The sequence below is a fragment of the Rissa tridactyla genome, chromosome 1, assembly GCF_028500815.1.
Source record: "Rissa tridactyla isolate bRisTri1 chromosome 1, bRisTri1.patW.cur.20221130, whole genome shotgun sequence".
NCBI classification, from domain to species: Eukaryota; Metazoa; Chordata; class Aves; order Charadriiformes; family Laridae; genus Rissa; species Rissa tridactyla.
This window is the reverse complement of record NC_071466.1, coordinates 65,738,967-65,760,182: the sequence shown is the minus strand read 5'-3', so window position 1 is coordinate 65,760,182 and position 21,216 is coordinate 65,738,967. Positions and strand designations below refer to the sequence as shown.

The 21,216-nt window shown below is 39.5% G+C and overlaps 1 protein-coding gene across 5 annotated transcripts; it reads right to left on the bottom strand.

Annotated features, from left to right (window-relative positions):
- Positions 1-11,217: 11,217 nt before the first annotated feature.
- On the bottom strand, positions 11,218-21,214 carry ABHD13 (abhydrolase domain containing 13). Of its 5 annotated transcripts, none has more exons than XM_054193534.1 (4): positions 21,097-21,207; positions 19,737-19,792; positions 19,355-19,390; positions 11,218-13,903 (listed from the first exon to the last, which is right to left on the bottom strand). In XM_054193534.1, exon 4 carries the CDS (start codon positions 13,866-13,868, stop codon positions 12,855-12,857), a length of 1,014 nt encoding a protein of 337 aa, XP_054049509.1. In that variant the 5' UTR covers positions 13,869-13,903; positions 19,355-19,390; positions 19,737-19,792; positions 21,097-21,207; the 3' UTR covers positions 11,218-12,854. The 5 variants fall into 5 exon arrangements, with proteins under 5 accessions (XP_054049509.1, XP_054049501.1, XP_054049482.1 ...); XM_054193544.1 differs by lacking the exons at positions 19,737-19,792; positions 21,097-21,207 and adding an exon at positions 20,649-21,032 and having other exon boundaries at positions 12,919-13,116; positions 13,379-13,903; XM_054193526.1 differs by lacking the exon at positions 19,737-19,792 and having other exon boundaries at positions 21,097-21,214.
- Positions 21,215-21,216: the final 2 nt, after the last annotated feature.

Below are 21,216 nucleotides of genomic sequence, written 5' to 3'. Positions count from 1 at the left end.
ACTGTGTTCCAAAAATAAAATGACAGTTGGAAAAGAAGTGCTATTTAAGGAAATTAAACCAAGTGAGGTGAGAGAATGGAAGTTATAACTAGCTACCCAGAAATACTGAGAAACAATTGGCCAGTGAGGTCTCTGCGGTCATTAACATATAAGAAAATAACAGGCAGGTATATAATTAGCATCAATCTAGGCAGGTATATAATTAGCATCAATCTAGTTGCTTCTAGAGAAAATAGGCTGTTCCCAGCCTCCACACCTTCTTTAAATGGGGTCATTATTTGGGCTGACAAAATAATTGTGGTGACACAGAGAACTTCTGTAAGACATCTGGCTTTGTCTTGCTTGCCATTCTGATAAATGAGAATTTCAAAGGGGAGATGAGGAAAATGAAAGCAGCCCACTCTCGGCAAATTGTTAAATTCAACAGGTATTTCTAGTTACCTATCATAGGGATCATGCTGTTTGCAACCTTGTGTTGTTCTATAGCTTCATAAGCAGTTAAATGATTTGAAAGAAAATATAATTTTAGACAGCTTTTGTGATGATGAAAATATAGTGGAACAATCAATAATGACAGTGAGAGATCAATCATGAAAAACAACACGAATTGACTAGAAATAGACTTAGCTGAACAACTTCCATTTTAACACAATCAAATGAAGCTTCAGTAAATTGCAGACTACTAATTACATTAAAGTAAAAACTCAGAAAAATGACTTAAATCCCCAAAAAACAAAACATGCTAGTTGCAAAGCCTAGAGCGTGGAGTCGGCGCCTCCACGCTTGCCACTATGTCTTGTCATAACACACTGTCCTTATGATTCCTCTTGTTGTCAGAGCTGCAAAGTAGTCCTTAACCTGCTTAAAGCAAAGTCAATGAGATTAACGCGTGTGCAGTTTCTTCTGCGTTTTAAACTAAGGTGTGCCTAAAGAGGACTAAGGAGTCCTCAGCTCAGATTAGCCTTCCATTAGCAGACATGGGAGGGTGTTGACTCCAGCTGAACATGAGCTTTCAGTGGAACTTTCTTGTTGAAATAGAAGTATAATATTTGGATATATATGCTGGAGCAAATTATTAAGCAAAAGTAAGAAGTAACTGTAACCATGCTTTTATATCGACAAAAGTGTTAGCATATAGCTATGACTACCAAAACCAAACAGTGAAAAGGGTTCAAAACAAAAATCCGGAATGAATATGAGAGGCCTAAAGAACTCACCAGGAAAAGGGTGTTCAGTTTGTGGTTAGCAGCCTGCTTCTACTGGCCAGCTTCCCTGAAAACCCTTCTGCAAAAGTTTGTACCCTATTAACTGTTTTTGGCTTAAGACACACATGCTATGCTACACACGCAACAAGTGACTACTTCAAACCTAGTTCGAAGCAGCATTTTCCAAACTATTTCTAGAAAATAAAATGCCACTACATTAAACTGCAGAAACCTAGTCCTGGCCATCTAACTCTGGAAGGAAATAGGAATAAACCCTTATAATAAAGGTACTCTGAAAATATGGTTCTATTTGGCATGCACAGTACAGTTGATCCATGCACACACAATGAATCCAACCATGTAGTGCCTCCTTAACCCAAAAAATTAGCTATGTTAAATACTCGGGTTGACTGACAAAGGGTCCTCTTTAATTTAGCCAAGGAAAGCTATTAAAAAATGCCTTGGCTAGTCTAAGAATTTTACTTCACCAAATCTTTTACTTTTGGGAAAAAGAACAAACTTTTAGATAAAACTCAAAATAATAAGAAAAAAAAGCCATATTACCGCTGAAGACTCTTAAAGGTAAGAACGTTTCACTAGGGGAAGAGGATTCTTGAACAAAATCAAGGCTGGTTAATTCTTCCAAGGTATTACAGCAGAAACAAGCCCTGCAATTTGTGCAAGCAATTAATTTTTTTCATTTCCGTTATGCAGAGTATCAGATTAAATGATCAAGATGGGCCCTGCTAACCTGCAAATTTATAAAACATCATCACTACATCTGTGGGGAACCAAGGCAGAGATAGTTAGCAATCACACAGGAAATTTGTGGTTGAACCAGAAACTGAACTCTTGATTTCCTGAAATCCAGTTCTGTACTTTAACCACAAAAGCGTCTTCTTTGAGGGGGAGGAAAACCCCATAATGAAGTTTAACACAGAAAAGAGAAGCAGATTATTTGAATATGAAGACTTGGATAAAAACCCAATTTAATGAAGAAATTTAAAAGTTTACTTAAAAACAAATCTTCTGTTTTTAAAAAGGAGGCCGTACAGATGCTGCAGTCCAGAGATCCAGGCAAATGTCGATGGCCATACTAAAAGTACACCTCCAGTGGCAAAGGTCCAACTTCACATACTTCTGAGGTAGCCACAAAATGGAACTGGTGCATGCAGTTATCACAAAAAGAAAGAGGCCATGATAGCTTGCCTTACTACACGAGACAGTGCAGAACAGATAGAGGAGCAAAGAATAAGCAAAGGTTCCATTTTAAACACATTTAATTTCAAGCCCTTTCTGAAGATGGACAAAATGAATGGGCTATTTTGGAGTAGATCAGAATAAATCCTATATGACAGTTTTCTGCTATTACAGGCATCTATATTAGGCATATTCATAGTTAGCCCTCTGAAACAGTACACATTCCCTTAAAGGACACTTAATTAGTTCTTTCAGCCATTAACTGCAATTTAGAATCATAGAATAGTTTGGGTTGGAAGGGACCTTTAAAGGTCCAGGGACATCTTCAACTAGACCAGGTTGCTCAGAGCCCCGTCCAACCTGACCTTGCATGTTTCCAGGGATGGGGCATCTACCACCTCTCTGGGAAACCCATTCCAGTGTTTCACCACACTTGTAAAAAATTTCTTCCTTCTATCTAGTCTCAGTCTACCCTCTTTTTGTTTAAAAGCATTACCCCTTTTTCTATTGCAACAAGCCCTGCTAAAAAGTTTGTCCCCATCTTTCTTATAAGCACCCTTTAGGTACTGGAAGGCTGCTATAAGTCTCCTCAGAGCCTTCTCTTCTCCAGGCTGAATCAACCCAACTATTTCAGCCTGTCCTCATAGGAGAAGTGCTCCAGCTCTCTGATCATTTTTGTGGCCCTCCTCTTGACCCACTCCAACATGTCTTTCCAGGGTCCATGTTGTTCCTGGGGCTTTCCTGGGCCTGAGGGGCCCAGAGCTGGACGCAGTACTCCAGGTGGGGTCTCACCACAGTGGAGTAGAGGGGCAGAGTCACCTCCCTGGACCTGCTGGCCATGCTTAATTTGATACAGGATACGGTTGGCTTTCTGGACTGTGAGAACACATTGTTGGCTCATGTCCAACTTTTCATCCACCAGTACTCCCAAGTCCTTCTCCTCAGGGCTGCCCTCAATTCCTTCATCCCCCAGCCTGTATTGGTACCGAGGATTGCCCCAACCCAGGTGCAGAACTGTGCACTTGACCTCGTTGAACTTCATGAGGTTCACACAGGCTCACTTCTCAAGCCTGTCCAGGACCCTCTGGATGGCATCCCGTGTCTCACGCATGTTAACTGCACCACTCAGCTTGGTGTTGTCTGCAAACTTGCTGAGAGTGCACTCGATCCCACTGTCTATGTCATTGATGAAGATATTAAACAGTACTAGTCCCAGTATGGACCCTTGAGGGACATCTCTTGTCGCCAATCTCCATCTGGACATTGAGCTGTTGACCCACTACCGTTTGGATACGACAATCCAACCAATTCCTCATCTACCAAATCGTACACTCATCAAATCCATATCTCCCCAAGGATGTTGTGGGGGATCATGTCAAAGGCCTTACAGAAGTCCAGATAGATGACATCCATTGCTCTCCTTGTTCACTGCTAATTTTCAAGGAGATGTCAGGGTGGTTGAAGTCCCCCAGCAGGACAAGAGCCTGCGAGTGCAATGCCTCCCGTACCTGAAGTAAGAAGGCTTCATCAATAGGCTCCCCTTTATCAGCCAGCCTGTAGCGGACACTGACCACAAGGCTCCCTTTGTTGCTTCAGTCTCTAATTCTTACCCATAAGCTTTCAACCTGCTCATGGCTATGCTTCAGAGACAGCTCTTCACACTCCTATCCATTTCTTGATGTAAGGGGCAACACCTTCACCTCTCCTTCCTCAGCTGTCCCTTCTGAACAGCCTGTAGCCACCAATTGCCACACTCCAGTCATGGGATTCATTCCACCAAGTTTCAATAATGGCAACTAGGTCACAGCTTTCTAGCAGCATGGTGGCTTCCAACTCCTCCTGTTTGTTGCCCATGCTGTGTGCATTGGTGTAGAGGCACTTCAGCTGGGCTGTTGGCTGTGTCACCTTCTTAGAAGAACACCCCATAATTCCTTTGGGGTATTTCACTGGTGTTTCCCTCTTGGCTCCTATTACCTCAGGATCTCTGGCTCATCTCTGGAAGACTTCAAGTGTGCTGCAGTGTAGCCTGCACATCTTGGAGCACCAGGCTGCAGACCCTCACTAGCACCCCATTCCTCTAACCTTGGTGTGTCATCCTACGGCTTGTCATGTGCAAGCCTGATATTGTCCCCCTCCCGCTTCGAGCCAGGTTTAAAGCTCTGTCAATTAGCCCTCCGACCTTATGATCAAAGACCCTCATTCACACACTAGCAAAACCAGGTAAGTTCCTGCCTCACATATGGATCCAAAAATCAGTCTATTTGTGGATACTGTGCTCCTGTAGTGTGTATCTTATATCCTATTATCTTAAATTTTTGGAAGCTGTTGAATATCTTGCAAGCAAAGGATGTATTATACAAACAGTTAAGGTCCTATTTGATATAATACATTGTTAAAAGGAAAAAAACCCCAAAACTATCCTATGAGATTTTTCTGAAGCAAAAGATGTATTCTTCTCTCGTTGCCTCCTAATTTCAAAATTGCCTAGGATAACACGAGTGCCTCTGCACGTTTTAGGTATGCCATGCTTGATTTATTTCTTGCCTAAGGCTTTATTTCTCTAGACATCTAGACAATTTGGGTCCAAATCTGGCATGCAAACTACACAAAATAAACATACAGCTGACTTGCAGCTATCATTACTTTTTACATGGTTATTACAGTGGTTTCAAAGAGAGTAGGAAATGGCACAGGAAGGAAAAGCAATTATCATAGGTGTCTGACAAAGTATGCAGCAGAACCAACAAGAAATATAAATTTTTTTTTTAAATATATAAAACATAAAAAGAAAACACAAGTTATATAAGACAAAAGATATATCAAGATATGTAAAACACAAGACAAATACCACAAGGTATATAAAATAGAAAACACAATATTTATATACTACAGCAGCTTAACGCCAGTGTCCTCCCCTTCCCCCCGCCCCCATGATGTTATAGCGATTCCTTCTTACTGCACAGGAGAAACGGAGCTCTGTCATACAGCTGTAGCTCACTTCTCTTATAGTCTCACTGCCTTGGCTATCCAGCAACACGGAGTATTGCATTTCTCTACCTCTTCGACACTATGCAACTTGACAGATCTTGCACAGATGGGCTAAAAATGCGTTTGTATGGTAGCAAAATAAACAAGGAGCCATGGCCCGTCATGTGGGAGTGGCCACTCTTCTGCTGCTACAGCCTGTGGACCTTTAATAGAGGGCACAGGACAGGCATACGAGTATTTTCAAATCATGGCGTTATTTCTTCATAGCTGTATATAATTGCTACACTGTCCCTGAGTCCTCAAGGATAGAAAGGGAAGGGTTCTCTGCCTGACCTTTCCCTTTGAATTTTTGTAAATAATCAGCCCATACCAGATGTAAGCATAACACAAAACAGCTGTAGAACTTCCTTTCTTTCTGTATCAAGCAGCAAAATCCGTTCCTTAGTCGCTTGTCAAAACTAGCGGCAGCATCTCTCCAAACTTGGTATGTGAACACACATTTTATGTCAGCAACCTTGCACTTTTGCGTTATCCAGCTCATTGCTTAAGATTATTAAAGGGGTATCTCCAGTTATCATGAGTGATACCATGTTCTGTAATAACAATAAAACCAGGTCTGCTCTTAAGCTCTATGGCCTTTCAGAGAAAGAAGAATAACTGTTTTTCAAGACATAGGAGAGCTATTCTGCCCCCACCCAAGCTAAAGCATAACAAATTAATCACATTAAGGTTTTCAAAACATTTCCAGAAAATATTCAGTTTATCTTCCTTATCTACTTACAGAGACAGAACTCTGTAAAAAGTCTAAAATGAAGACCCTGAATAGTGTCCAACAAATGATTTAAAGCTCAGGCATGTTCAATATCTTTGGAACAAATAATTTTTGTTTAGACAATGGTTCAGTATTTTCTCAAAACCTTACCTACCTATACTTGAGCTTTTTAACAGACAGCAAGTCCCCTGCCTTTGGTTTAGGTTTGATTTCTAGCATTTTAGTTTAGATGTTCATATGCCCTTAGGAATGCTTATTATGATTTAAGCAGCACCTGCAAATTCTGAGAGAAATTCAAACACTATATTTTACCTTTGTCTATCTGATATGTAAACCTATACATACCTACTAAGCAAATGAATATAACATCGTGCAAGATTACAGGACACAGTTTATGTTGCACTTTGTAGCCCAGCTGCTTATCAATTTTCAAATAAGAAAAAGCAAATGCAAGGCTTGGAGTAGCACTGTGCGAGATATAGTGACATAGTTCACAAGACAGCAAATTGCTTTTCATTCAAGAAGAGCAGTATTCACATGACGTACACAAATCTCAGTTGCTCCTTTACATTCATTGCTTCCTTTTCAAGAATTGGAATCTTTTTTTCCATTCAAAACTAATAGGTATCTTGAATAAAGCGTCAAAATGTAACACCATCCCCCCTACCCCTCTTTCCTAGGTATTGGATTAAAATTGAACTATAAACCTTGCAGTAATTCAGGAGAGGACACACATGTTGCTGCTTTAGAAAAGGCAGCAGTAAATCCTTATTTTACAGGTATTCCGCATTAACCATGCAGGATGGAAGCAGAGGTGATAAAAGTTTAGTTATGCATTTCTCTGCAAGAGAGTAGAAATTGCTTCAGCCCAAGTATCCCACTGCAGCTACATGAATTCACTATAGAGCTGCTAGAGTGGCATTATAGCATTTAAAATTGACATTTAAAATATTACCAGCAACAGGTGGTAAAACTAGTTGGAAACACTTAAAAATATGTATCACAAATATGTGTCACAATATGTATCACTGCATCAATTTATTTTATGGCCTCAAGTTACGCTGGGGGAGGTTTAGATTGAATTTCCTCATGGAAAAATTTCCTCAAGGAAAGGGTTGTCAAACAGTGGAACAGGCTGCCCAGGGAAGTGGTGGAATCACCATCCCTGGAGGTATTTAAAAGAGGGGTAGACGTGGTGCTGAGGGACATGGTTTAGTGGTGGTTTTTGTCAGAGTGAGGTTGATGGTCGGACTCAATGATTTTAAAGGTCCCTTCCAACCTTGACGATTTTATGACTCTGTATTTCCTAAGTGTCACTTTTTTATGTCACTTACAATATTATTATGTCACATATGATGGTTGGACTAGATGATCTGAAAGGTCCCTTCCAACCTAGGCCATTCTATGATTCTATGATTATTTGGGGGACTTCTCTTAGTCCCCCAGATAACAGAGAAGTTTTGAAATGCAGGATGTATTAGAAAGTGATGGAGAGCTATCACATATCAGTTTTACTTATTAACACTTCCCGAAAGTGAGGATATGTGGACTAAGCTTAGAAATAGATATTTGCAATATAGTTTTTCCCTGCTGTAATTGGTTTCCACAAACACTACATCTAACAATGCAGATGTACATTCCACCTGCTCTGGTTTTAGTAACATCCTGGTTTGAGGTAAACAGAATCAACTTTTTGTTCAGTAATTTTACTTATCTAAGCCGCTTCTAACTCTCTGAAATTAACAGCGTGTTGTGCCAAAAAGGGTTCATTCTCAGAGTGATAAGACCAATGTTTACAATTATTGCCAAGAAATGGTATGCAGTTAGGCTCTTGCTTATACTTATTGCTGTAACAACCAAGGTCAGCTAATTTTGTTATTTGCCCCGTTGGAGGGTCGGAAGCGGAGAGGCATAGAGGGGTCCCACCTGCGGGAAGGAGCGGACAGGACAGGTGACCCAAAACTGACCAACTGGGTATTCCGTCCCATCTGCCCCATGCTCAGTGTAAAAGCTGAGGGATCAATGGGTCAGTCTCTTTTCTTCAATGGCCGACATCTGAGGAGGACCCTGTCTGTTCATCTGCCTTTGATCCCGATCCGTGTGTTCCTGACTCCACCTGTGGAATCCAGTTCCCATCTGTTGCTGAGTCCAGTCTGGGACTTCCCCAGTGCCTGCCAGTGATGTCGTCCTGGGAGCTTAATACGGTTTTGTATATACTGTATCTATTTTATTATTTCCTTTTTATTTTACTATTAATATTACATTAAAGTAGATTAGTTTCTTCTAAACTCGTAAATCTCTTTATCTCTCCTCCTCCTCTCCGTGTCCAAGAGATGGGGGGAGAGCATCTGTCGCCGGCCATTGGCCAATCTGGCCAAAGCCATAACAAGTAAGTAACTGAAAAGGATACCTTGAGGTGGATCAGTTCCCATGCATACAAAAATACCCCCGTACACATACTGAACACAGGCCACAAACTAGAGCAAGACATTAACAGCACTTTTAATGTATCAATTTATTGCATATGTCAGTACATAAAAATAGAAAAGTGTTTTTTGTAAAATTAATTTTATTGTAAAAACCAGACTAGAATGAGAATGTAAAACTTTGCCACAATTAGCACATATACAGTAACATTTACGCTTTGTCTACAAAACTTAAGAATACTTTATAAGACATTTTTGCTTTAACTATATATTAAAGAAAAATAAAATAAAAAGCTTGCATCATATATTCAATCACTGTTTCTGAATTCGAAACACAAGTGTTATTTAGAACTTCAATATGCTATTTACACTTCAGCAGGGTTCTAATCTAAATTATACAAGCAGGATGGCATTGTAAATTATTCTTAATGGGATACTTCAGGCTGATCCCACTACATGCAAGAGGCACTGATTTTATATTTGGCAGAAGTGCCCCTAGCAAAATCATCTGTCTTTAACAAAAATAAAAATGTACTTCTCAGGAATTGAATTACGAAATACAAATGGAGGTACGTCTGCATCTTTTTGCTAATAGAAGAGACCATACCTTGGACTCTCAATTCAGCCTTGCATTCTTCACTGTGAACATCCAACGTGATGCAAATGATTAGCTTAGAGATGCTGATATGCATATTTAGTATAAGTAGTTAATCCATCTGCCCTTCAACTGAGCGATTGTCCATAGCCTACCAAATGTATTTGTGCTCTATTTCTAATTTTACCTGAGAAATGGACATGAGGGCAGCTACACCAGTTAACATTTCTTCAGATGAAAGCATAGCTTATCTCTCTCTGCATTTCACAGTTCAGAAACAAATACTGGGAATGTAAACTTGGGCTAGCAGGAAGCCTCAAATATTTCCACTAATTAAAACCACACACACGTGTGCGCACACAAGGTCTTATACTGGATGCTTCCTTACAAGGACTTTACTGCTACAGCTGCTCCAGTTCAACTCCTGACCCGTCCACTCTTTTTTCTTTTATTTTCTTTATTTGTTTTTTAAACTTAAAAGTTCCTCTTATAAAAGAAACAATGCCTTTAATGAGCATATTTAAACCAAGAGGCTTTCTTACAAACCTGTGAAAATAACTCAACTTCCTCTTCCCATACTAGAAATTTATATATATAGGACAAAGAGCTGGGAAACACCTATACACAAATGGAGAACTGTTAAAGGAAAACATATAATAGTATTAAGTGGAATAAACGCAACAGTATCACAATACACCTTTTGGCAATTTGAAGTTATTACTACTACGTTGCTTGCAGTTCACTAAAATGGCTTTTAGCAGCAGATAATTCTGTTGAAACCGAGACCATAAAATAAAAGCAAGTCTTGACTTGTCAAAACAAGTTTCTTCCCCTTTTCCCTCCCTTAAAAGATAGTATGGACCGCAGTGGAATATTTGCATTAAAAAAAAAATCATTTCCTTCCCACTTTCTTTCAGTGGATTTCATAGTCAATGCAATAAAAAATAGCATGATAACAGACATTCATTCACAAGTGTATGTGCGCAACCCACTAACGGAGAAGTAAAAATGTGCATATGTGGAAGAAACCACATGGAGCGTGAAGGAGGCATATATGTCAACGGTGTCTTCTCACACCCAATACTTGCAAAATCAGGCTAAGTTTTCACCCTTATGTCCTGCAGACAGTATAGCGACATGATACGGCTTGATAATCAAAAGTCATAGTTAGATACAGTCCACTCTGAACAGCTCCAGATTGCCATAATTTGACTTAGCAACTGTGTGCCCAAGCAAGACTTCAGCTGTATGTAAGTGCCATATAATACTGGGGGTATGTTGGGTTGAAGTTTTTGTTTGTCTTTGGGTGGCAGAAAGTGGGGTAAAAAGTCACGTTACTTTAGAAATCAACATTTTATGAAAAAACAATGGGACTTAATGGCAAGTTATGAGAACTTCTGAAACAGTTACTTTCTCTTCGCTCTGCCTCTAACAAACAAACTATTCTTTTGGCTTTATCCACTTTTTAGAAAAGCAGTATTTGCCCACTCATTTCCTTCTCTCCCTCCACCTTAATTCTACAGCAATGTGAAGTAGCTGAAACAATCCATGCGAGCAGGTCACGTTTTCATTTCAGAATACATCAGGGAAAGGGAATGCTGTCTATTAACTCCCTTCTGCTATATAAGCACACCCCCCACTCCCCCAGTCAAACTTCACCAATATACCTTCCCCACCTGCCTCCCCCCTAAAAAATACTACCACCGGAAGGCTGAGGAGATAAGCTTTGGTTTCACTCAGACTTAAAACTATGCTCAGTCTGTCATTTTGGGTCCATAGATCCAAAAAGGTCTACAGCTTATTTCAATCAACACTAATAAACTTGATAACAGTGTGCCAAAAGATACTTACCAGAGAAAGCAGCAACTTCTGTTATGTATGTTTATTGAAAATAATAAAAAAAAAAAAAATCACATTTAAGCAAAGATGTATCACCCTATCTATAAATTGCCAACAACTATTACCCATGTGTACGTAAGACTTGTAACTCCATGTAATAAATTTCAGGAGGCATGACCATTAAGGCACCAGTTCAGGAAAGCAGTTTTATTCAAGCGGAGAACTTAAGCACAAGCTTAAAATACCACTGTCCATCAGGAAACAGATTTTAAGTGTGTGCTAAGATGCTTTTCTGAATCAGGACAACATGGCAGAAAACTTTATTTAAAAATTTCAATCTGAAGGGCAACAGATTGTGTAGAGGCTTTTCCACAGTTTGTTCTTCTCATAAAAAAATATTTTGAAGAGGTAAACTGAACTGCAGCAAATGAGAAATTAAACCTGCAGAAGAGATTTAAACTCCAGTACACTCCAGTACAGACTGAGCTGACAGCATACGACTTTGACGTGACTACCTAGGATAAAGGCCCCTAAAAATAAAAAAAAAGCAACCTGACATTCAGTCAGAATTAAACTCTCTCAATTTAAGCACTGATGGCTCTGAAATGGTGAGATACTAGCCTCAAAAATCCCAGCAGAGATAAAGAAAACTTGCCGATGCTTAGACTGTTTCCACATGGTATAACAGAACTTCAAGACTTTCTGCAAGCAAATGGGTGAAAGTGTTAAAATAAGCATCATCTCTTTCAGATTAACTAAGCTTAGGTCTACTAAATTTAATGCACTGCTCATTTTTGTTATCCCTGCTGTAACAACTGCATACATTAATCTCTAATCAGGTGGATCATTGGTAATTATTTGGATTTGTTTCTTTTGGACTAATAAATAAAGGGCACAGCCATATAATTACAGCAGCCTAAAAATCAAACACAAATACATACTTTTACCTTGTGTGACACACTTTTCTATCACACCATCCACTCTGCCTTGGGAAATCCCACCTCAAATGCACAAGCAAACTAATACCAACAAATAGTTTGCCTATACATTAGTGAGGAGAGCCTGGGGCAGAAAGGAGCTTTTTAAAGGTTACTTTTCTGTTTTCTATGAAATTGCCTGGGCAAAATCCTGAAACCGTGATGTTTAGGCACACACAACTTTCTGGGCACTATTATAATACAAAGAAAAATGAAAAGAGGAAAAGAGGAAAAGTGTCTTTTCCTCTTGAGTTGCAGTTTGAAATATATATGTATGCATAACCATAAAAAACAGTAATAACCCAGGATAGTATACCTGCAAGTATACTCTACTATTAATGTTATTTTATATTATTTAGCACATTAAAGACTTCCCACCTTGCATAATATAAAATTTCAAGGAATAAAACACTAATCTCATGCATGGCACACTTTAAATAAACTCTAAGGGAAACAACAAATCATTGTGCTAACCATGACTGTCCAAGAAGCTCACACACACAGCAGTGAATACTGAAGTGCCTCCCATTGTTCTAAACTAATACATTCTGTACTACTTTTGTAGCAAGTTCCTTTAATAGCATCCGTTGTACATATCAAACAAATGGAACATATGGACAGAGATACCAAAAAATTACGAGAAAGACATAAAATGGTTCATTTACAATGCTGCAAATGTAAAAGTTATCTGGAACATCTTAATAAAGCATCAGACCTTTCCAAGTTTAATTTTACTCTTTAGGCAAGTACAGACATGACATACATTTAAAAATGGACATTCTTTCACCACTTTTCACAAATCAAGGTACAGTGCAGGTACTCCCCCCTCCCCACCCCAAAGAGGAATATCAATTATATTATTGTTACATTAGATGATGTTTTCGCCATTTCTTCAGGGGAGTGACTCTTTATTACTTCTTTGATGAACTGTTCGAGTGCAGTGAAATAACCCTGGCACTGCCAAGTGTCATTATGAGTTCCATCAGGAAATATCGCCAATCTCTTAGTCCGAGCTGGGGATAATTCATAAAGTTGCTTCATCATAACTGGTGGAATTAACTGGTCAGACAACCCAGAGATGAAGAGAGAAGGCATTCTGCACTGAGAGATTTTTCTGTAGGACAGAAATTTATTTTTGTAGCACCATAAAGGAAGGTATCTCATTGGAAAGAAAGAAAACAAAGTGCTGGCCATGTATGGGATGCTAAGAAAGGTGTTCTCCACCACGATGGCAGAAATCCTATGGGAATTTTCAGAAGCTAAGTGAATAGCTACTGCTCCCCCCAAGGAACGGCCAAAAAGAAAAATTTTTGTTTTATCAAGATCAGACCGAGTCATCACATAGTCTAACACAGCCTCAGAATCTAAGTACAAACCTTCTTCACTTGCTTCTCCTTCACTTTTTCCATACCCTCTATAATCAACAAGAATTAAGTTTACTTTCAGGTTTACCAGCATTAACAAAGCATTTGGCAACCTGTGGCCAATGTTGCCTGCGTTCCCGTGGAAGTAAATGATGGTTGGAGAATATGCTGCATTGTCCCCTGTGTATCTCAGCAGAATAAGATTGAGAAGAACTCCATCTTTGGTTTTGATGAAGATATTTTCATGTGGTATACCAGTAGGCATAGGAACATAAAGGCGTGATGAAGAGGGCTGTTCAGGAAAGTAAAGCAGCACATCCTGGAATTTATATAATATGCCTGCTATTGACACAAATATTAATATAAGTAGTATAATGCCGCCGTACAAGTGAAAAGTTACTATCAAGGGTAAAAGACAAATACGGCAGAGACTCCAAGACCAGGAAGCCAAAGCTAGTAGCCATCTTTTAACAAAGGTCCAAAGCATCCATGACTTTTCCATTGTAGAAGTCAGTGATCTTTTACTCCAAGTAAATCCTGTAAAAAAACCCAAACATATATGTATAAATATAGGGAGGGGAAAAAAAAAAAAAGGGATGTGATTTAAGCATTCATGCTTGCAGAAGATTAATGGCAAGTCAATACATTAGGGCATAAACATCAAACTTGGTGGCAAACTCCCTTTCAATTTTTGGAAACCATTCAGCTCTGTAAAACAAGCAGAAATGCAATCACGAGGAAAAGGCTTTAGAACTCTTCAGAATTCCATTTATACTACTTCAGCAGGCAAGGTCCATCAGCAGCACTACAAAATTGGTTGCCTGGGACCATAACAACTTATGTTTTCACCCATTGTTCCCTACTGACCAACAGAACAACCATACAGACTGTATCACCAGTTTGTCCAAGCTTCTCATATAAGTAATTCTAGAATCCAAAGAACGCAAACAAAAATAGCCCTTATTTCTAAACTGCTGCTGCTTAAGGCCAAGAGTAAGCCTATGCACTTCACTCTGCATCCAGCAGAGGCTCACAATGCACACAGGGTCTGCGATCATTTAGTAGCTGTGGATCAGAATCTTGATCAACTGTGATTTCAGAGCAACACGTAAACTGCAGAAGAGACTCCTCTACAGTAAGATACTACACTGTAGTTGCATTTGTGACAGCTGTTTTGCTATATTTGGGTTGGTTCTGATGTATAATGATGGTTTTCCACAATCAGATCAGTCATCTACATTAAATCTTTAGCTGAATGAAGGATTATATCATCATACAAGACCACTGAAAACAGCCAGCAAACTACATTATTCTTTGATCAATGAAAAGCACAACTGCTGAAAAGTCTAAACATGAAAACAGACTCATGACAAAAACATACACGCAGCATAAAGTGAGGAGAGTGGTATTAATGATAATGAATTATATCTTCTTTCTAACCATAAGAGACAGTTATGTCTTACAGCATACACAGAATCTCTTGCATTATTCACTGCTGGATTCAAATATATTACCGAAGTAGGCAAAAACTGCTAAACCTACATGAGAACTACAGCAACCATTCAGTCACCACTGAGCTGAATAGCCATACTGCCTGGAAGTGACAACACAGGCTCGCTTGTTTAAGAACACTCTAAGTTATATAGCAGATAATAATTACAGCTTAGGAAACACTCAAAGTTATAACCTCCTAAAGCAATGTAGCGCAGTAAGAAGCCGAATTAACTCCAAAGGAGTCTGACATGCAGAGATACATTCAAGCATTCAAGTCACAGGACCTACACCAAAATAAGCTGTATGGCCTAATACTACTGGAGAGGGCTGCAACTGCACCAGCCACCTTAATAGGATCGAGTGATAAAAGGTGACCTCTGCAGTCACAGCCTTTGCACTCCACAGATATGATAAGCACCTAATAGGACCAGGAAAAAAAAGTAATCTCTAATTACTTTATGCGTCAATTAAATAATCTTAAGATTTACATATTAACCTAAGGCAACCTGAAATTAAGCTTTTATATAATGTATCCACACCAAATATATAAAACTGGTGAAATATAAACTAGTCTATAGAGCAATTATCCCAACTTTGTTCTATTATTTATGAGCTCACGTTCAATATTCACATCCAAGTATGCGCAAATATTGTCTATACGAAAATTTAATTCTTGTGATCCATTTCTCTAGTAAAGAAGTCACAGTAATTACAAGACACATAAAGCAGACACTTTAATTTGAACAAGCACTTCTAATGAAGCTGACAAATATTTCCTGCATTACTTTTTGAGACTGTAAGAACACTGATAATGACACAGTAAAAATACTCTCCTTATCTATGCGATTCAAAGTTTTGCTGACTTTCTTAGAAACTCAAATGCTTCCTCAACAAGACATTCACAAAACAGTGAGAGATCCATCATTAAAACAGCTACTGAAAACCAAAGAAGTCATAAAAATCTTAAGGTGATTGAGGTCTGTGGATGGCTATCCCATATGCACTAAGGATAGCTATATGAAGACTGATACTCAGAGCTGACTTTATAAGCCATGTTAGTTTCATCTATGCACAGCTTCCTATTTTCATTTTGGTAGGATAACATTATCAAAATGGTAAACTGCTGAAATACTGCTGCTGTGCGATTACCTATGATATCTATATAAAAGTATATCTATAAAGTTTGCTATTGGAGTTACAAAACCAATGTATCGTACAACTAGAGCTCAACGTATGGTAGTTAGCAGGAAGGGTAAACTATACACAGCCACAAATGTTTCATGCTCACCTACATATTTAAGTAAAGTTGACTACCCTGCACTAATGAACAACTACACCTGGGAGTGCTGTGGGTGGCCAGCTTAACATGAGCCAGCAGTGTGCCCAGGTGGCCAAGAAGGCCAACAGCATTCTGGCTTGTATCAGGAATAGCGTGGCCAGCAGGAGCAGGGAAGTGATCGTGCCTGTGTACTTCGCACTGGTGAGGCCTCACCTTGAGTACTGTGTTCAGTTCTGGGCCCCACTGTACCAGAGGGACATTGAAGTGCTGGAGCATATTCCAGAGGAGAGCTCCCAGGCTGGTGAGGGGTCTGGAGACCAGGCCATATGAGGAGAGGCTGAGGGAGCTGGGCATGTTTAGCTTGGAGAAGAGGAGACTGAGGGGAGACCTCATTGCCCTCTACAACTACCTGAAAGGAGGCTGGAGAGAGGTGGGTGTTGGCCTCTTCTCCCAGGTGAATAATGACAGGACCAGAGGAAATGGTCTGAAGCTGCAGCAGGGGAGGTTTAGATTAGATATTAGGAAGAATTACTTTACTGAAAGAGTGGTCAGGCACTGGAACTGCCTGCCCAGGGAGGTGGTTGAGTCACCATCCCTAGAGATATTTAAGAAACGTCTAGATGTGGCACTTCAGGGCATGCTCTAGTGGCAGAGATTGTAGGTTGTTTGGTTGGACTCGATGATCTCAAAGGTCCTTTCCAACCATGAAGCTTCTGTGATGATACACAACTATTCAACTTTTCTTCACAGCTAAGTGAAACTTCATTAGCTCCATCCATTTCCAGGCTTGAATCAGACCAAGTCTCTTACTTCACATCTTACTGCAAGATTTGATAGCTAGAGAACTAAGATACAAGTTTCTCACACTTTCTTCCCCACCAACTTCAAAGACCACAAGAAAGGAAAATTATGGTTTCTCAAACAAGCACACAGGCCTAGAAGTGACTCAAAGCCAAGTCAATAGAAGCTGATTCTCAATAAAGCTACAAACCATCCTTTCTATGGAGTCCAAAGTAGCAGGCCTTCCAAACATTATCTTGTTTGGCCTGAACAGTGGATTTCCACTTAAAGTACATAAATAAAAATGGTAAGCTAATATATTAATTTTCAGTGACCAATAAGGTGTTCCGCAACACTTTTTGAAGTGTATGAGATCTGAGACTGCAAGACTACCAAAAAAAAAGGAAACGCTTCTTGGCTTTCATTTCCCATTACTGTTGTGCTGGGTGGGAAGTTATACGCCCTTCAAACAGTTTACAATACAATATCTTACGATGCAAAAACTCTTATGTTGAATTATGAAGAGCACGTGTTGTGCTCCAATTTTTGTGACTAGCAGGATGCCAGAATAATCAGGGAAAGGGAGGAGGGCATAGGAAGGAAAGGGAAAACAATATGTTTAGACTTGATGTCTGAGCTGGTCAATCTGAGAAACAGAGCAGACCCAACACTTGGACAAGCCTGTTTCTCTTTCTAGACAAGACTACTTCTGTTCCTAGACTACAAGAACAACTTACAGACTTGCTCCATAACTGCCCAATGTCCTAGTTAAGACAAGAAGCGCGCACACCTTTATGTCTTCTAAAACAGAACTTTTTAAATCAATTTCTGTCATCTGCAAATATGACTAGATTTATTTTTTTTTAATGGCTGACTCTTTAGCAGGATTATCTGTTATATTGACTTCTACTGTTAGAATTATCATAGCTCTACAGAGACATGGCATGAAACATCATCCACGTACTACAGTTGAAGACACTGAAACCAAAGGAAGTCAATAAGTTGGCCAGTGGCAGGCTAGCTGAAGTTCTGTTTCAGCCAGGGAAATAAGGTTTCCTTACAGATTTCCTTTTCAAATCTCCTAGATAAAATATTAACCCTTTGGAAATCATTCTTGCTTCACTAAAAAAAAAAAATCTTGGATTGTTTTAAGGAACACTATATTTCTATGGAGCGCAATTTCAAGCAATTGTCATAACTTGGCCGATGGCAAGGTTTTGCTACAAGAAGTCACATCCCATTTTAGGGCATACACAGCAACAATATTTTATAACTGCTGACTAAGTTGGAGGCTATGAAAACAGACATAAGGGAGATTTTTTTTTTTTTAAACTTGTCAGGAAAGTCAATATCTGTGACAAATATAGAGTCATAAAGAGCAGAACCATACAGTTTTATCTGGCAGATGTTTACATAGGCAACTCTTATATTAATGGAAATTCCTACATAAGCTGTTCTTGTTCTTAGGTACTTTTACTACTAGAAAATATTTCCTAGTACTCAACAGGAAGGGAGACTGAGGAACTTAAATTCTTTCTTTCTAGTTCAATGTTTATTAACCTCCACATATGTAAACTGCCTTCAATTTCTCCAGACTATATAAACTCTGTTCCTCTGGAATCTCCTCACAGGTGATGTTTTCTTATCACAAATATGATCAGAGGTCTTTCCTCTAGCATCTGTCTGCTTCACATTTCCTCCTGTCCCTCTGATAATGCTGCATTAGAAAGGCTAGCCTTTGTGAATGCTGGTGGTTCCCACAAGTGGTTTTTTGATGATGTTTGTAAACTTAAGAGACAAGTAGAAGACAATATTGAAATACAAAGTTCTATTGCGGAAACCATTAGCACAGAATAACAGCAATGTGGCCCAATTCAACATTAAGACCTAATGAAAGTAAGACTTTGCCAGACTGCTGCTGTGCCTTTGGCTTTAAGATCATTAAAGACCAGTTCAGTTTGCACAGTCACAGAACTGCATTGCCTCTCAAAACAGAAATGAAATTTGGAAGTGATGAGTTTCAATTCTATGCCACAGAGATATACACATATGTAGGTGTTGAATTATTGCAGACATCTATGTTCTAGCAGATGAGGTAGAAATACCATAATTCAGTAACTACCGAAAATATAAATCACTCGTAACAATAAAAATTCTGAGGAAAAAACCCAAAGTCTTTATGAGCAAGACATTTTAATAGTATTCTGTTGTGCCCTAACGCTATTCTTAAATGCTTAATGTCATTATCAACTGAAGATCATAAAAACTCAAGCACATACTTAAAGTACTTGGGAACAGTTTTTCACTAATTTTGAATGGCATTTTAAATTAATTTTGTATTTGCCACAACTTTTGTTGCATTTTTTGTCTTTGTCTACATTTTTAATATTAAAAAGTTCTATTTTCATACACTAATCACATTAGAAAACATTTACCTTTGGATGCGATGATTTCCCAGGCTTCATCTCTGCCTGAAAGACAATTTAATTTATGAACTTTGAGTAAAACCGCTTTTGAACTACACACATAATTACTGTTTGTCTTCAGTTACTTGAAAGAAAATTAAGAAGTGCTAACAGCCAACAGCCCTAGAAGCTATATCTACTTTACTGACAAAACCGTGCATATCACACTCATGTTTCTATCAAGCTCAGCTCTTGTTTGAAGCATCTGATAAACCTGAAAACAACACCTTATAATGAAGTTCAAGAATAATGTTGAAATGTCCTGGACTATACATACAACACACAGTATAAAATGTACATAGTGCATAACAACAAAGTTATGATAAATTTACATTGCCTCCTTAAAGCTAACCTTTAGTGTATGAGCAGTGTATTCCGGTGTTTAACAGCTGCTTTAAAGAGAAAGGGCTTAAAAAAAAAAAGTTAAACATGCTGCAATCCTTCAGGTTTCACTGTTTCAGAACAAACAAACGAGATATTTCTTAAGAACACAGAGAAATATCCAAAGATACCTGTTTCTTTCTACTGCAGTACCTTCCCCTACTTTCCACCTCCTCCAGATACAGACAAGATTTAGACAAGCTTTTATGTTTACTCATATTTATTCAAAAGACTTCTGCAAGTAGAAATATTAAATCCTCAACTGTAAAAAAAAAAAGTTTCAGAGGGGGGACTAATCTGAAAGAAAACCTATAAATTTAGTAAGGACGGGAAAAATAAGTTTTCCTAATACTAAAATCTTACAGAGACTCTACTTTAATAAAAAAAATCCCCAAACAAACAAAACCAAAATAAAACCCAGCAAAGTAGCTAGTCCTAATCATGAAAAAGGCAGAGTAAGAACAACTAAGTGTCAGACATTTAAGGGCTCTGGCTTTTAAGATCAGCAAGCCTCCTGTCCTAATTATTTCAAACAGCAAACTTCCACAGCTCTGCATCAGGTGGTACATTTTCATAATTGAAAGTGTTTCCTCTTAACTCTTATTATACTTCCCCTCCCAAATGACAAGTTTTAATGAACCTTACAAGCATATCTTTAATTATTATGGTACTGGGTAAAAACAAACAAACAAACACACACAACAAAACAAGAACAAGCTAAGGACTGTTATCATATTAGAGCCTTAGCTTTCTAGTGAGCACAGCCTCCTAAAACATATTACTTTCCAAGCATATTAAATTATTCCCTTTTTTACCTAAAATAAACATCCTGCTCAACCTTTTCAATACATTCACTGGGCATGTTTAGCCACATTGAAGTTACCATCATCTGCCCCATATTGCACAAGCATGCCGATTTGCAGAAATTGTTCCATGTGGCAGCAGAGACAAACGAAACACCAGAGCCGCATCTTGCTGTGGAGATGCAAAAGTTCCCCCGGGGCTCCGCAGGAAGGCACCTGAAGGAACTTTTAACGGCGCTGTCAAGGCAGCGGTCCCTCGGCAGCGACGTCCCGACAGGCCGGAAAAAGAGCCACACAGGCCCACGGGACAACACCCCGCCTGTCACCCGCCCCCTACCCCCCAGGGAAGGGCCGCATTTAGTCACGGCGGGACCCTAAAATACCAAACAAACGAGATACGTCGGTCGGTCGGTCCCCACAGGCGCGACCTGGCTCCCGCCCGCCCCGGCCTTACAGGGGACGAGACCGTCCCGCCGCCGTCCCCAACCGCCACCCCTTCCCCGCGGGGCGAGGTGAGGCGAGACCCACCCGCCGCATCCTCCCGCCCAGCCGCCGGCGGTGCCTCAGGGCCAGCGCAGCCCCCCGACGCGCAACTTCAACCACCGCTCCTTCCGAGACCGGAAATCACGCCCGCCGTCGCTTCCGCTT

Coding starts and splice junctions, on each gene's coding strand:
- ABHD13 (XM_054193507.1), bottom strand. CDS start 20,736: ATGCGGCTCTGGTGTTTCGTTTGTCTCTGCTGCCACATGGAACAATTT. Junction 19,391..20,648: donor GCAATATGGGGCAGATGATG/GTAACTTCAATG, acceptor ATTGTCTTTCAG/GCAGAGATGAAGCCTGGGAA. Junction 13,904..19,354: donor GGAAATCATCGCATCCAAAG/GTAAATGTTTTC, acceptor GTTTTTTTACAG/GATTTACTTGGAGTAAAAGA.